This window comes from Ornithodoros turicata, chromosome 4 (assembly GCF_037126465.1).
Source record: "Ornithodoros turicata isolate Travis chromosome 4, ASM3712646v1, whole genome shotgun sequence".
In the NCBI taxonomy this organism is placed as follows: Eukaryota; Metazoa; Arthropoda; class Arachnida; order Ixodida; family Argasidae; genus Ornithodoros; species Ornithodoros turicata.
Genome location: NC_088204.1, coordinates 11380284 through 11396939, shown reverse-complemented (window position 1 = coordinate 11396939; position 16656 = coordinate 11380284). Strand labels below are relative to the sequence as shown.

The window sequence follows — 16656 nt, the reverse complement described above, 5'->3', positions numbered from 1 at the left end:
CACCTTTTGTATATAGATGAATCCAATAGGTCCGTGTCCAACCAATGCGATCACGGTTGCCTTGGCTACGGTGCCTCTGCTGCCGGTCGGATCCGCAGCCGGTCGGTCCGCCACTGTTTTTCAACGTGTGCACGCATTTCTTCTTGTCTTCGTATTTTACGATTTATCGCAGAAAGCGTGTTTTGCTGCCCATATGCTTTGTGGACAAAATGCCTACGGTCTGTGGTGCCATTGTCGTCATGTAAGTCATAAAGAAAATGAATTTGGTTGGACGATCTGACCCTCAGTGCAAGCACTAAACACCACATTGTAGAAAACAAGACGTGTCAAATGAATGACGAGCAGAAGTATATTGCACGGTCCCACACATTTTATGCCATATCCTACAAACTCTCGCAAGTTCGTCACTTTGCTGCTCACCAACCTAGAGCAGACGACGTTATGTGCACCTCCGCGTTGTCGTCTGATTGGGTGCTGCAGTTCTACAAATGACGTAACATTGCATAGAGGTAACTGGACGGCGGTACTCCTAGTCGCCCGTATCCGAAAAAAAGTGTTTTTGTATTAACGCTGCATCCGTTACGAAGGAGAAGTATTGAACAAGAACTTGTAAATAGAATTACGAAGCATAGAAGAACAATATTACACCTCTTACACCCATAACTCAATGGCTGCAAATAGGAGTTCTCACCTCCTTTAAAAAAGGTTAAAAACTGGGCTGCTTGGTTTCTGCTTTTAAATGGGACACATATGTCCCACCAACCAAATCGTGCTCCCGAAAACAAAAACTGGTTCTCTAGCTTGTAGAATTCCAGTATGAAGCAGGTCCAAACATGCAGCAGTTGTGTGGAAAGCTCCTCTAGACTGAGGTACTCAAATAAAATATGCTCCAGATGGAAACAATGACCTGTGCATGATGCTGAATCATGCAGTTCTATGTAGCCAATCATGTTTATAAACATTATTGTTTATAAACATGAATGGCTACATCGAACTGCATGATTTAATATTGGGACATAATCATATAAGGAAATTGCAACAGTACATTTTCTCCGGTATATTTTGCTTAAGTCCTATAAAATATGCATTATGTACTACCAACCGTGCCGTGTTGTTCATTCGGTTCCGTGCTATATCTATGCACCTTGCTTAATTTCTGGTTCATTAAATTAATGAACAATGATGACTTGTGATTTTGTTTTCCTTCATCAGACTGGCTCAGGCAAAACGTATACCATGGGCACCGGCTATGATCTGAATATGAACCCCCATGAGAGGGGTATCATTCCCCGAGCTGTTGAACACCTCTTCCAGGGCATTGCCCAACGTCAACAAGCGGCCAAAGAAGAAGGGAAGTCGCCACCAGAGTTTAAAGTCAACATACAGTTCATGGAGGTAAGTCCATCTACCACATGGAATGAAACTGCACTGATGATTGGGCATTGTAATTCAATAACCGTGATGCATTTATTCCACCATCAGCTTTATAATGAAGAGATTTTTGACCTGCTCAACCCAAAGGACTTTGATGACAAGGTAAGCTACCTGAGAACTCCCAGTTGGTACAGTCTGATGGTCTCTATAATTTGTTTTTGTATTTCAGGCCAGAAGGTCGTCAATAAAAATTCACGAGGATTCCAAAGGGGGTATTTACACCCTCGGAGTAGCCACCAAAACAGTGCAAAATGTTGAACAGGTACATTTAATCTTTTGTTGTCGAAGCTCTGCTAAGGATTGCTCTCAAACGCAACCCCGGTGGTTGTGTTAATGAGCGTTATGACTGTAGGGTGGGTGGATTTGTAACAAAAAGTCATTGCAGCTTATTTGGCTTTCTAGGCTAATGACAGCATGTGCATGTTTCATCGAGCAATATTTTACATATGCATAAATAAACATTCAAGCACATGCTAGTACGCAGGTGTTCCACTGACAGAGACTAGGTGTAATTCCAATAATAGCTGGCCCTTGTTGTTATTGTGCCAGAAAAACACAATCAATCAATCAATAGGAGCTGTAATTTAGGAGAAAAACACAATACCGGTTTTTGCCTGGTCAGGGAAGCTTTTTTGATGAGTGCAGTTAAGTTAAGTTAAGTAGTCTATTATAATGTAATCTGTCTTCGACATGACGCCTGTAGCACATCATGTGCAAAATAGGCAAATATGTCACATAGGCAAAACTGTGTAAGCGCACCAATTAAGGGCGGTTGATAGAACATGTTGAGCAAAATAGCAGCGTGTCGTGCCTGCTTTTTTGTACTGTGTTCTCGTTGAATTTTTTTAACTCATCATGTTTTGTAGACTCTGTCCCAAATATAGAATGGGAGTCCTGCTTCACAGAGCCTTACTCGGGTTAAGATACTTCTCCAGGATAATTGGTTTCATTACTAAAATTTGTAGGGATGGCTACAAATATTGTTAGACCTATAAAAGTTGCCAGGGTAAATCTGGAATGGAGGGAAGCACGTAAAAATTAGGCATGCAATATTGTCACAGGTGATGCAGTGTTTGGAAGAAGGAGCACTGTCAAGGACAACAGCAAGTACACAGATGAACGTCCAGTCATCCAGGTCCCATGCCATCTTCACACTGCACATCAAGCAGCAACGCGTGGTCTCATTACCGGTGTGTATGAGTTGATATAAGAATAATACGAATAATGGGTGTTGACATGTACAATGTTCTTTTTTACATAGCTCATTGAAGGTGTTGAGACAGAGGGCTTAGAGGGTGAAGAAATGGAATCTATGAGCGAGTTCGAAACTCTAACAGCGAAGTTTCACTTCGTGGACCTGGCTGGGTCAGAGAGGCTCAAACGTACGGGAGCTACTGGTGACCGTGCTAAGGAAGGCATTTCGATCAACTGTGGTCTGGTGAGTAAGTCTTTGATTCGACATATTGTACTTGTTGCCGTTACCAGCATGCCTTACTGCCTGGCAGTAATTGAGTAAGACTGGCCATCACCCAAAGCGTGTCAGAAAAAAAGACACACGTTATAGTGCTGTATTAAATGTATATAATTTCTTACAACACCACAAGTGCTGGTACATACTTGCTTGCATGGAATAGTGCTGTTGTATGGCATGAAATATTTTTATTGGCACGTGTGTGTCAAGTTAAGTGACAGGTCTCCTGGATGAACTTTACTCACAAACTTGTATTCTAGTTGCACCGCTACCCTGGTGGAAATGGTCTGGAATCCCAAGTGGTTTATGAAACCTTTTCCACTTGAAACCACTTTGAACCACATTGTACGTAAGTGGTTTAAAGTGGAAAAGGTTTCATAAACCACTTGGGATTGCAGACCATTTCCACCAGGGATTGCTTTTCACATTCGTTTCTGTTCCAAATTGTACATCCAGAACTGCCTGCAGGACTGTGTGGTACACAGCCCTATGACTGTAACACATATTCATGTCATAAATTGACTGCAACTGTCACTATTTTAGATAAGTGCAACACTCTTAATGATTTAGAACTTGCAAATACTTCGTATCTTTGTTACAATAAGTGATATTGAATACAGTTCAGTTTACAACAATGTGCACACTCCCAGCTGTTTCTCTAATGTAACAACCATTATAACCACCATATTGATAAAACCATCTAAAGGGTGTCAAGTATGTTCAACTGTAATTGTGTTACATCGTGCCTTTTCTTGTTTGTAAGGACAGTGGGGCAAACATCTGTAGTCAGCGTAACGATCGCATAATAATTTGCCTTTCAGCTCGCGCTTGGCAATGTGATATCTGCCCTGGGGGATGTGACTCGCAAAGTGTCCCACGTGCCATACCGGGATTCCAAGCTGACGCGTCTACTACAAGACTCGCTTGGTGGAAACAGGTGATGCTACAGTCAATTGTTACTTTAATGCGTTAGCATTAGGAGTGCCAAAATGGAAAAAGTTGTGTGTGTGTGTCCGTGTGTGTGTGTCTCTGTGTGAGATGGTGAAGCCTCACCGAGCCTCCGGCCTCTCGTCCAGCCTCTAAGGCCGCTTGTGTGTGTGTGTTTCTCTTCTCTTTTCTTTTTTTCTTAAAGGAATAGCTAGTCGGCCTACGCCTGACTAACCTTTCCTCCATTTCTTTTTTTTTTTTCAATAAACATATTCCCCCTTCACTGAGACAGCGGTATAAGTGGACATGCAAAGGGGATATAAGAGGGTAAATGTAAATGGAGGCAAATGATTTGAAATTGAAGTAGTCGAAGGTAATTAAGAGTAAGACGTAGGACTAATTGAAGGTAATTAGAGAAATTAAAGGCAATTAAAACAAGAAAGTTGAGTTTAAAGGTAATTAATGTAAGATATATGTAATTAAGAGAAAGATTAAATGAAATTAAAGAATACCGAAGGTAACCGCAGGTTATACTGGTGGTAATTAAATGTAACAACAACAACTTTATTGCGTGATGATGAATGGGGAGTTTCATCGGCAGGAGCGATACTCTACCCCATTGCCGGTGGTGATGCGGGGAATAAAATAATGAGCCCCTTCACAATAAGACTTCAAAGCCAGCAGCGGGTGGCTTCAGCGGTTTAAATAACTCCACAATATTGTCGGGAACGTTTTGTGTGGAGAAAACTCCTCCATTCAACCAACAGAGTGGAGGCAAACACGTGGGTCTTGAGCCACATGCCAGACATCCTCGCCAAGTACAAGCCGGACGATGTCTACAATGCGGATGGGTTCGGACTGTTCTTCCAAATGCTCCCAAACGGAACGCTTGACGTGAAGGGTAGCCGCTGTCATGTTGGCAAACAAGGCAAACGGCGCCTGACTGTGATGTTGCGTGTAAACATGGACGGCAGCGAGAAGCGCCCGCCGCTTGTTGTCAGAAAAAGCATGGGGCCACGCTGCTTCAAAGGACATCCGAGGCTTCCCGTTAAGTACGTCTCCAACAGCAAGGCCTGAGTTACCAGGGACATTTTTGGAGAGCGGCTGAAGTCATTTGACGACGAGATGCAAAAGAAGAAACAGACTGTTTGTCTCCTCCTCGATAACTGCACGGCCCACCATGTTGTGGGCATAAAAGTGACAAACATCGAGCTCATGTACTTTCCAGGAAACTCAACACCTGTTCTACAGCCTCTGGATCAAGGCATAATACGCAGTGTAAAGTGCGGGTGTCGCGAGCGTCTGATCCAGCGCTTACTCCTGAACATTTGGTTGCGACGAGAAACAAAAACTGATGTCTTTGTGGCATTAGAAATGCTGTCGGTTGCTTGGGCGTCGACGGAGGTGAGCGTTATTGCAAACCGTTTCCGTCATGCTGGCTTTGAACTGTGTCATGGTAGCCAAGTGCCGGCTGATGACATTATTGAAGACCGTGAGCAGAACTGCGTTATGCAAAGCAGTAGAGGGTTTGCAAAGCAAACTTAGAGGGTTTGCCGGATCCCAATTTGACATGGAGAAAGCTGTGGAGGCTTTGGCGGTGTATGAGCAATGCGTGATACCACATCTTCTGGGCATGACTCGGACAATGATAACCACATATTTTACGCAGGAATAAAATTCCGTACGTGTTTTCTCAGTATACTCATCGTCATTTTCTTTTACGAGATGCTGTTTCATGTCGTAGAGCGAGATGTGCAGTGCGTGCCTGCGATTTGAGACTTCGAGTTTCGCGACTTTCAATACGACGGAATGCTCGTTACAACGAAAGAAATTGACTAAAGTTTCGTTATATCGAGGTTTGACTCTATATAGCTCTCATAGCACGGAAGCAACTGTGATGTTCTAGAATAAGCACACTGTAATTGAAAAAAACCAAGCTTTGTTCATTGCCAGTTTCACAATTGCCTTGCAGTCGCACATTGATGATTGCGTGCATCTCGCCGTGCGACCGAGACTTCATGGAGACGCTGAACACACTTAAGTATGCTAATCGTGCCAAGAACATCAAGAATAAAATCACTGTCAACCAAGACAAGTCTAGCCAGACAATTACTGCGTTGAGAAGAGAGATTCAAGTACTTCAGCTGGAACTCATGGAGTACAAGCAGGTGAGTCTCAGAGTCTCATACGGAACTGCCGAATGTGCAACCCGTTATGTTTGTGCAGGGCAAACGTGTGGTGAACGAAGACGGTGAAGAGCAGGTGAACGACATGTTCTACGAGAACAACATGCTGCAGGCGGAGAACAACAATTTCAGAACGAGAGTGAAAGCGCTGCAGGAGACGATAGACCGGCTCACTGTCAAGAACACGGAACTGCTGGCGGAGAAAGTGACGGGAGCGTGGTTGACGTCGTCCGATGGTGGAGACGTTAAGGACTTGGTTCAAGGCTACCTCAAGGAAGTGGAAGAACTCAGGTGAGATTAGTTGAATGCTTTTGAAACCTCGCAGTACTGTCAAATTTTGCAGTAAGGGTTTTGTCTGTTAACACTGGGTGCTGAACCACGTAGTCTGGTTCAACTCCGTCACGATGGTAATAGTTGCCTATGCACGTCTGGCATTGAGTGTGTGTTTCGGTTCTCTAGGTTATGTGTGTTTAGTGCATTGCATCCTAAAGTCGTCATCACTGTGTCGTCTGCAATCTTGGTTCACTTCAATTGGATTTACATAGTTTTCTGCTTATGGATCATTTTCAAATCTGTGTCTTTAATACAGGACAAAGCTGATGGAATCTGAAGAGGTCTGCGCGCAGCTACGGAAGCAACTTCAGCGCTCTCAGCAGAGGTTATCGTTAAGTCCCACAACTGCAGTAGCTGTCAGTGGAATCTATGATGTCGGGATGGAGGTGGAAACGGATTCGATCGACGATGTGCTGGCAGAGGCTCGCAAAGACATTCAAAACCTCAAGTGCAAGAAGAAGATGCTCTCAAAGGCCCAAAAGTAAGGTTTTATTCAAGATTTAAGATGCAACAGTAGACAACAAAGCAAGAACAAAGAGAAAACAGTGACTACAATGATCCGTCCCCTTTTATTAAGTTCTAATGCGTTAGTTAAATTCTGTTTTGTCCCGCACAATTAGTGAATCACTGTACACGGCGTAGAGTGTTGGCTACTGTGGCAAATCACACCCAATTGTACATGAAGGGACGAAGATGAAGCAGACAAAAAATCTGATGGCGACGAAGACACTTCCGAAGTAAATGGCAATGAAGAAAGTTCAGACTCTGAAGTTGACGACCTGGAGATAGAGAATGGTGAGTCAGGATGGCTGTTTCCTCACACGTATCATCGGTGTATCCTCACATTGGAGCTTCTGTGCAGAGGAATACAAAGAAGACCTGGCTGCCCTTACAACAGAGATCTCCATAAAGCAGAAGTTGATTGAGCAGTTGGAGCTGGGTCAGCGGAGGTTGCACACGATGCGCATGCATTATGAGGAGAAGCTCCTCCAGTTGCAGCAAAAGATACAGGAAACTCAGAAAGAAAGGGATCGTGTCCTTTCCAGCATGGGTAAGTGCTTTATGTACTTCGTTTTATGTACAGTACCCTGTTACTGTTGAGATTTTCTTTATATCATGGAGCTCTAGGGCTGAGAATACGAGAGGGTGAAACGTATCGGGAGAGAGAGCGCTCACTCAGCAGCATAAGGGAACACGAGGCACAGTGAGACGAAAAAGTTTATCGATTTTTTGCATTTCCGTACAGGAAAGAAAACTTTGCATTTATAACTCCACTGGCTACAACGAATCTTATTTTATACTGGTAATCCAAAATAAACGTTGTTTTTGAAGAGATACTGTGATAAATTGCGAAAATGCACAGTTAACTCTTGTAACTGTGCGCCATGATCAAGCACAGCGTTACAACCAGTGGGGGAGTATGATACGAAGTGCATACAACGAATTAATTGCAGGGCTCGACACGTCTGCTGGTGGGAGGGCACCGTGGGTTAGGCAAGACGTCAACAATATTGCTCCCATTTAGCAGTGCCATATCAGGAATGTCGAGATTGACAAACGAATTCGATCTTTTCTTGCTCTGCCCCACAAAACTAACTTCGTATTCCCCTGCGGCATTCTGTCCTGTCAGAAACTTGACTTTATGTAGAAGCTGTACTATTCACCATGTTGGAGAACACTGCTTTGGTGTGCCCCATGTGCTCCCATAACACTGTGCCCCATCGCACAGCTATTGAGAGGCGTGTATCTGCACATGGCTAAGCACGAGCAAACACCATGCCATCTTTTTATTGTAATTCTTAGTAACTCCGCTTTCATCTACTACAGTTATAACGCGTAGGTTTCAAGTCACTATTGTTGTATATCACAAAGAAATGTCATCAAAATATTTTTTCCTCATCGAAATACGTCCACCAATACAATTTGGCTACCGACTTTCGATTGCTTGCCGATTTGCGTGAACTGATGACGATGTCACACTGTTTGACGGACACAGTTACAGTTTCGCTTTTCAAAGGTTCCTGAATGTGGCAGATATCGGCAATGTAACACTCTGCCCCATGCCTCACTGTGCCCCACGTTCCCCTACACAAAAGCACCGTTTGTTCCGTTCGTGTTACAATGTACATAGAATGCTAGACTTGTAAATAATTTATTTTCAAGGACATTACTTTGCATCCCACTTTCTTGACTCTGTGACAGCAGAGCTGGACCTTCCAAATTCCTTCAAGGGGCACAGGGAGTTCCCTGAAACTTCTCCATGAAACTCGTGTGTCAGTGCTGCTTATGTGCGTGTGCTGTGTCTAGTGCGACTGTATTGCTTTGAGTTACAAAAGTGATTTTTAGACAGGCAAAAGATGTGTGTTCTAATATGGAGCAGGTGAAGATAATTGGGATCTCCCTTTCCTTACTGTGTGTGCTTCCCTGCACATTTTGCAGCTGTAGGCAAGCAATCTAACGACACTGAAGAGAAAGTGCGTAAGATCAAGGGGGACTTTGAGCGCAAGCTCAATACACTGCAAGGAGAATTGCGGAAGATGCAGTCGGCGCAGAAGCAGCATGCACAGCTCATGAAGAACCAGGCGCAGTATGAACGTCAAATGAGGCAGCTCAAGCAAGAGGTGGCAGAGATGAAGAAAACGAAGGTATGTTGATCGAAGAACAGAACCAAGCTTGACCTGGAAATGCCCAGGCCATCATATGTGGTCCTCTTGGGATGCCTGGATGTTCAATAGCACATGGGATTGCAACACTGTGAGCAAAAATTAGCGTACGAAAGATAATGCTAGCCTGTGAAACATGGATGAAAATTTTCATAGTAGGCGGCCAGAATTTTTGTGTATGTTGATTCTGTCTATGTTGTTGTTGTATTGTTGTATCTATGTTGTTTAATCTATGTTGATTGTTATCTGCACCTTATATATGGGGCCTGACTTTCTGACAAATTTTTATTAAACAAAAAAAAATCACCCGAACACACCCGAATTCCTGACGACAGAATATGCCGTAACGGGATTTAACCCGAATACACCCAAATTTTCAAACGAAAAATATCACCCGATATTTACCCCCCGAATTTGGCAAGAAATAAAACCCGAAAAAGTCAGGCCCTACTTATATAGAACCTTGTTGACACACTTTAGGGATCTCGCAGGCGAAATGAGGAGTCGCACCTTGTTTGCTTGCCGCGAATAATGTGGGTATCTCTATTACCCTGCTCAAGGTCACCCTCATGACTAAAATGAAAGATGAGACGAAACGACATCAGGAGCAGGAGAAGCGCAAGAATCGAGAACTGGCACAAATGCGTAAGGAGCAGCGCCAGCGCGAGAATCGCATCCGGACCCTGGAGGCCGAGAACCGCACCAAGGAAGTGGTGCTGAGGCGCAAGCACGAAGAGGTGAACGCCCTGCGGCGCCTGGCACGACCCGTCTCTGGTCGCGGTGGAGCCATCACACCTGTTACTCGAAGGACTGTTGCAGGCAAGTAGCAGTTGCTGCTGCGTGGGTACGGTGGGTACGGTGGGTACGGTGGGTGCGGTGTGGTAGTGGGTGTGGTAGTGGGTGTGGAGTGTGGTAGTGGTTCTGGTTGCTACAACACCACTGGTGGCAGTAGTATTGCTAGCCATAACACTACGGAATGGTACTGGGTGTGGGTGTTCTGGCCTGAAAAGCTGTAGGCTCCCCATTAGGAGCGGCAGTTCCCTAGTGGGCACTAAGCTTTTTCAAAGTGAGATATTCGAAATATTCAATTGGGCAATTTAACAATATTCGAATTCAATTCAAAATTGAAATAAACAATTCAAATTTGATTATGATGTGTTATATTTAGGGCCTGCCTTTTTTGGGGTTTATTTTTGGCCAAATTCGGGGGGAGTAAATATCGGGTGATATTTTTCATTTGAAAATTCGGGTTAAATCCCGTTACGGCATATTCTGTCGTCAGGAATTCGGGTGTATTCGGGTGATTTTTTTTTTGTTTAATAAAAATTTGTCTTAACATGCAACTAATGTTTAGCAATGTTATCAAACTTTATTTTAATGCACGCTTATGAGTGTGCCACGCGACCCGGATGTTTTCGGGTAGATTCGGGTTAAACCCGAATTTTACAGATTTCGTTCGGCGGGGTAAATGTCGGGCGGATACGGGTTTAACCCTAAAAAGTCAGGCCCTAGTTATATTCTGTCTGTCATATTCATATTCGATTTGATTTGATTTCAAAATTTTTCAGTTGCTTGGTGTTTTGCTGTTAATGCATTTTTAGTGTGATCATTCTCCTTTACAGCTAATTTTAATTTGGTCTAAGGTTAGTGGCTCTTGCACTGTAAAAACTCATTGTCATGATCTTGGACCTATACTGTCATGAACGGATTTGCTAGAATTTCTGTATGCATTTGCTGAGGAAGATTGGACCCATAGTGAGATGTTCCGTATATACCCGATGTTTGCGTGAGGTGTAGAAAAGAAGTGAATTGTAAAGTGCAGTTAGCATATACAGTAAGACTTGAATTATGACAGTAAAACTTGAGAAACAAAATTACGTATGTACCTTGATTTACCTTGGAATTCAATCCGCAGAGCTACTTTTATTGCCTTTTCCACCGTGGCATTGAAGCACAAGAATGTGACCTGCGTTTTCTTTTTTCTTTCTTGTATGGGGTATCGGTTTGAAAGCAGACCTTTTTCAAAGACTGGAAGTGCAATTGGAGCTACTGTATTGCAGGATGCATGTTCAGTTTTGGTTGATTCCGTGCAGGTGCAGGTTCTCAGAAGACGTCATTTTCACCCAAAGTGGCAAAGCAAAAATGGCAAACCCTAGAGAAAAATGTAAGCTGAAACATTTTCATGCCGACATATTTCATGTTGAAGCATGTACATTTCAGCAACATTCAGTGCTTGATTCTGTTCCTGATGTCTCTGTATACAGATAGACAAATTGGTCCTCAACAAGCAGAGTGTGTTCGTACTGGAGAGAGACATGGAGCGCTACCTTACGGTACAGAATCTTCGAGCTTATTTGCCTATAATTTCTGGCCATTAACCTGTAGTAACAAATACAGAAGAAGAAAAAAAATCACATTCTTTAAACATGTCTTACACATATTGTATACCAGTATAGTATACTGGCACAAAATATTGAAGTTCACTATGCAGCGGTTTCTAAAATTTTTAGCATTATCCTGTACCTTGCAGCATGATCACCTTGGCTATGGCACTGCATGCAACACATGAATAGAGCCTGAAGTTTTTGGGAAATATTTTTTCTGAATTTGGGGGGTAAAAATCTGGTATATAAACACTTGCTATAAATTCGTGGAAATTCGGGTGGAAAAACTTCTGGTATGCTAAATTTGGGGATAAATGGGCTCAGTTACTGAACTGTAACTGCATTTCCTGTCAAACAAGTTAGCATGCATTCCTATAGACGTCTCAGTGACGGCAGTTTGCAAGGTAAAAATCTCGTTTCACCTTAAAGAGGCAACCTTAAATTCGGGGTGCAAATTCGGGGAAGAATCTGGAAAACTTCAGGCTCTACATATGAACAATGCTGCAAACATTTGTTTACATATTAGTCCACTATATAGTCAAGAATCAATGCAGTGTTGTGCACAGGAACAACTTGTCGTATGGCATGCACAGTGGTGGCCAGAAGTTATGAGGCTTGGCTGTGGTGCACTTACGATTTAGGGGCCCTAAAAAAACCTTATCTCATTAGAGCCGTGAAAAGTTGAGCCGGCGTCTGGAGAAGATGTTCCTCAAAAAGCAAAGGGCGAGCATGAACGGGAAGGTAACGTTAAAGTGACTTGGTCACAGCATATATTGCTCACGTTGTCACTGTCGTTTCTATTGAAGCCTCTCTTTACCTTCAAACTCCTAGGATGAGAAGTATATTCGTGACCTCGAGGATGAGATAGAAAACATCAATGCCAACTTGGAATACCTGAATGAAAGCATCATGGAGTGCCAGGCTGGCATTTTGCAGGTAATTGTGATGTGAGCAAACCGATATGTGATTTATTTCTCCTCATTAGAGCTGTGTGAATACTAGTAATTTTAAAAGTGATGTGAATATGACATGAATAGTTACACAGGGTGTCCCACCGAAAAAGGGCCAGGGGCTAAAGAAAAAACTGAGTGCTCTACACAAATGGAACCAACTCTACGTGCTTGGCAGTTGTGTGGTCTATCCAAAAATATTTTTTTCATCGCCCCTTGTCAATTAATTAGTGGTAATTAATTTTCTAACTTTTTAATTATCGGTTTTAGTTCTCAGATGTCAATGAGGAAGTTGTGGTACATGTCGAAAAAGACGCAACTGAAGTGGTTCGAGGTTGCTATGGCTTGTGGTTTTGTTTTTTCCCGGGTTTAAAAATTGGTTTCAGAAGCCGCGCGCACCACAGAGCGCTCCCCATGATTCGGCTCCCGCGCGCGACGATTGCAGTGCGCTCTGATAGGTGTGCCGTGAAACAGGTGAAATATCTTCCTCTTGTGTGTCGTGGCCCAAGGATGGTCTCCAAGCGCTAACCTCAAGGTTAATGTACGCCGGAGGGCGCTGGAATCGTCGCGCGCGGGTGCCGGATTGTGGGCAGCGATCTGCGGTCCGCCCGGCATCTGAAACCAACTTTTAAACCCGGGAAAAAGCGAAACCACAAGCATAGCGACCTCGAACCACTTCAGTTGTGTCTTTTTCGACATGTACTACAACTTCCTCATTGACATCTGAGAGCTAAAACCGATAATTAAAAAGTTAGAAAATTAATTACCGCTAATTAATTGACAAGGGGCGATGAAAAAAATATTTTTGGATAGACCACACAACTGCCAAGCACGTACAGTTGGTTCCAGTTGTGTAGAGCTCTCAGTTTTTTCTTTAGCCCCTGGCCCTTTTTCGGTGGGACACCCTGTATACCCCAAGCCAATATTGAAGCGAATAGTTACACATTGAGCTGAAGGCATCCTGCATATGTACAGATATACAGTGTATAAATGTAATACTTGTATGTATACATATATGGATCTTCATGTGAAGCAGCACTCATTTTGTTTTATATTGTCTCTCTTGTGGCATTTTTGTGTTTATTAGTGCACCTTTGGAACTATTCTAATAGTACTGTAAACGTATTTTTATTTGCATTGTATTAATTTTTGCAAATTGCGCATTCAGTCATTTGCAAAATTATTCTCGAGTATTTAATTTCACGATTCCAGGGCTGTTTCCATTCGCAGGATAAACGTCAAGCAGTGTTCGCGAGTACAATTTTTTGAGATTTTTTTTTAGTGGTGCGAAATTCACGAAAATTAATAATGCGAATAAAAATGCATTTACAGTATATATTCGGTTTGAATGAGATATCACTTCAATTTTAAATTCGAATGTACAATTCATTGGAATCCAAATCGTATATACAGTTATTTGCTTTGGTATTTGAAAAATCTGGATGTTTGTGGATCCCTGCTCTTCACTCTTTTATTACACTTGGACTTGACTGCAGGTAGAGGACACCAAAGATGATGTTGACTCGCTGGATGTCAACGACCTCCTAGATCGAACAGACACCCCAAATACCCGCTACCTCTTGGAGAAACTCCTTCACATGGCAGTCAACCAGAGCCTGCAGGCAGCTCAGCGGCAGCAAATGGTGCAAGAACTGGAGGCACGCCTTCAGCAGGTGGAAGCCAACGATGCCCTGCACCAGAACCTCCTGCAGTACACCCTCATGAACCAGATACACCAGGAACGTTCGTGGACATCTGCTGTTTGTGCTGATGAACCACCAATGTTACCTCCACCACGTGAGCAATGTTTTACATTGCAAGATCTCCTCATTTTTGAACATGCTTCTTTATCGCTGGTGTTCTCTCTTAAACGCTGCCCTTTCCTTTGCACAGCCGACAGTGCATCCAGTTCACGGTCTGCATCTCCGGTTGAATTGTGAGTGGGAAATTCATTCTGTCGTGCTTTATCATAACGGTATGATCGTAGCAAAGCAGAACGTTTGCAAGATGATGCAAATCATTTGTTTCCCGCAGATCTTGGGGGGGCTCATTAGGAATCTTCATTTTTGCTACATTGTTTCCAATTTTAATATAATTATATAACTATAATTATAAGAATATAATGATTTATATACCTAATATCTATAATCCGCACAACGTAGTTTGCTGTGCCCACAGAGCAAAAGGCCTTCACAATATAAATTATTTTTCAGGTTATTGATTTACATTTGGTAATGCGGTGGTCTAATTAGAATTTTATGCCACTGTAATTGTTCTGAAGTATAAGGTGCATTCAAGGTCATGCAAGTAGCATTATTTTTTTTTCACAACTAGATCAGCAGCCGAGACGTACAGCAACCTTGCCATCGCAGCAGGTGATGCACCATGCAGGAAAAGCAAGGTATAGTAGAGTGATAACTGGTTACAAATTTCAGCGCTCTGCTGCATTTATTGCTTAGAGAATATGGAATATAAGCTATTGAAGCAAAAGGTCGCTTAAAAGTATTCTCGAGTTAAGGAACTCCAGCATCCGTTGCTCCTCACAGTCCTGTGTTGACCTGCACTGCAGAAAGGTCCTCTCACCGATTGGCAGTCGGGCTTATGTGATTATTAATTTATTACTATTGCAGTTGAGACGGAAGACAGCAACACCGCAAGAACTTCTTTATGCGACTTCCAACGATGCCTCACTGCCTTCTTTACCTGCAATCACGGATCAAGATGAGGTGGAAACAGATCCCTCCAAGCCTATGCCGCCTGTACCACTCTCAATGGTCATGTCTTGTACGGATGGGGACTGCTTCAATCTTGGCCCCGACGGAAAGCTGCACAGGGTTTCCAGCGCACCAGGATCTCTCAAGTGAGTGTTGGATATGTCAACGTCGCAGCTGGGAATATGGTTTGCCTCATTTGCTTTGCTTTCTTGCATGCTACGCGTTTCTTTTATGCAACTGAACACGAGTGCTGTGGGTGAATATACAGTCGCCGACTGTAAATCTGGACTTGTAGGAGCCACGAAATTTTTCCGAATTATGGAGCAGTCCGAATTAGTAGCCAATGATAAAAATCTGCTTCCAACAATGGCCTTTATTAGAGACATTCAAACTGGATTGAAAACACTGTCAATGCGCATTCTGTTTAGCAGCACCCATATGGGACAGAACGTCACATTTCTGCTAAGGTCGCAGTGTCGGAATACGCAGTTCCAAGCGTTCCAATGGCCGTGACGATAGCCACGGTTGAGGCAGGATCCCTGATGTTTGCGTCACTGCCGCTCCGCATCCGATCCGTCCTCGGGCATGTTAAGAACTTTGGCGGCAATCTCATCATTTGTCAATATACCCCAAGGATCGGTGCACTAATCAACATCGGCGTAAGCGTCGAACGTTACGCCAGCTGGAATCACCATTCCCGTGCTGCGGATGTCATCAACCAACGCCGGGCTGTCCATTGAACTATTGTCCTCATCGTCACTTGTCCCAGTGCTCCCACTTCCAGTGCAAGACCCAGCATGATGAAAACTGTTAGTGATTGTGCTGCCTTTCACAGCCTCCCAGGCATTTGCGAGGGCATGCAGGGATACGACCAAAGGTACCTGGTATTTAGTTTCCCTTTCGTGGCACAGAATTGCACGCGATAACAGCCGCGATCGGTAGTGCACTTTTAAGTTCTGGATAGTCCCTTGGTCCATTCGCTGCCCTACGATGAATCATCTTCGTCGTCTATACACATAATGTTTGGATGGTCACTGGACGTAGATGCCGACATTTTATCACTTTCGCTTCTCGCGCTGTAGGTCACGTAAGACACAACTTCGCCTCCCTGGACACAGCGCGCCAGGAGTGTCGGTGGAATGACGGGCAGGCTCGGAAGTTCAATCTCAAGATTTTGAAGGTGGAAATTCAGATTTACGCAAAAAAAAGTAGTGAGGTCAGGCCAGAATCCGTACAAATTATGGCACACTGAGACTCCCCAAAACTATCCGAATTATTGGAAGTGAAAATGCATTGGCTCTGTGGGGACTTTGATGAAGCCAAAGTTTTTCTCCGAAATATTGGAAAGACCGAATTATATTAGGGTCCGAATTAGAGGTCGGCGACTGTATATATGAGAGCATTGTTCATGGTATGAGTTATTGTTGGAGAAAGGTAATGGAAATGCTTAATGTGTGACCATAGCTAAGGCCCCTGGTTTTCTGTTGCGGCAAATTCAAAATTCTGCGGCACAGGCTTCTAAATTCTGCGATTTTCCACGGCGAGCAGTCAATGGCTGCTTGAAATGGGAAACGCTTTATTTTCTTGGATAGTG

The 16656-nt window shown here is 43.4% G+C and overlaps 1 protein-coding gene across 6 annotated transcripts in view; it reads left to right on the top strand.

Annotated features, from left to right (window-relative positions):
- Nucleotides 1–16656, top strand: part of LOC135391020 (kinesin-like protein KIF21A) — a 46702-nt gene that overhangs the window by 17183 nt on the left and 12863 nt on the right. For all 6 annotated transcript variants that reach the window (XM_064621089.1, XM_064621088.1, XM_064621092.1 and 3 more), the window contains exons 4-24: nt 1213–1395; nt 1483–1536; nt 1604–1696; nt 2496–2624; nt 2696–2872; nt 3727–3842; nt 5805–6000; nt 6059–6309; nt 6608–6832; nt 7037–7146; nt 7214–7402; nt 8791–8996; nt 9575–9833; nt 11108–11178; nt 11279–11347; nt 12068–12139; nt 12230–12334; nt 13845–14145; nt 14242–14284; nt 14683–14749; nt 14979–15208. In XM_064621089.1, the coding sequence (XP_064477159.1) occupies nt 1213–1395; nt 1483–1536; nt 1604–1696; nt 2496–2624; nt 2696–2872; nt 3727–3842; nt 5805–6000; nt 6059–6309; nt 6608–6832; nt 7037–7146; nt 7214–7402; nt 8791–8996; nt 9575–9833; nt 11108–11178; nt 11279–11347; nt 12068–12139; nt 12230–12334; nt 13845–14145; nt 14242–14284; nt 14683–14749; nt 14979–15208 (3146 nt within the window). The remainder of the gene's footprint in view (nt 1–1212; nt 1396–1482; nt 1537–1603; nt 1697–2495; nt 2625–2695; nt 2873–3726; nt 3843–5804; nt 6001–6058; nt 6310–6607; nt 6833–7036; nt 7147–7213; nt 7403–8790; nt 8997–9574; nt 9834–11107; nt 11179–11278; nt 11348–12067; nt 12140–12229; nt 12335–13844; nt 14146–14241; nt 14285–14682; nt 14750–14978; nt 15209–16656) is intronic.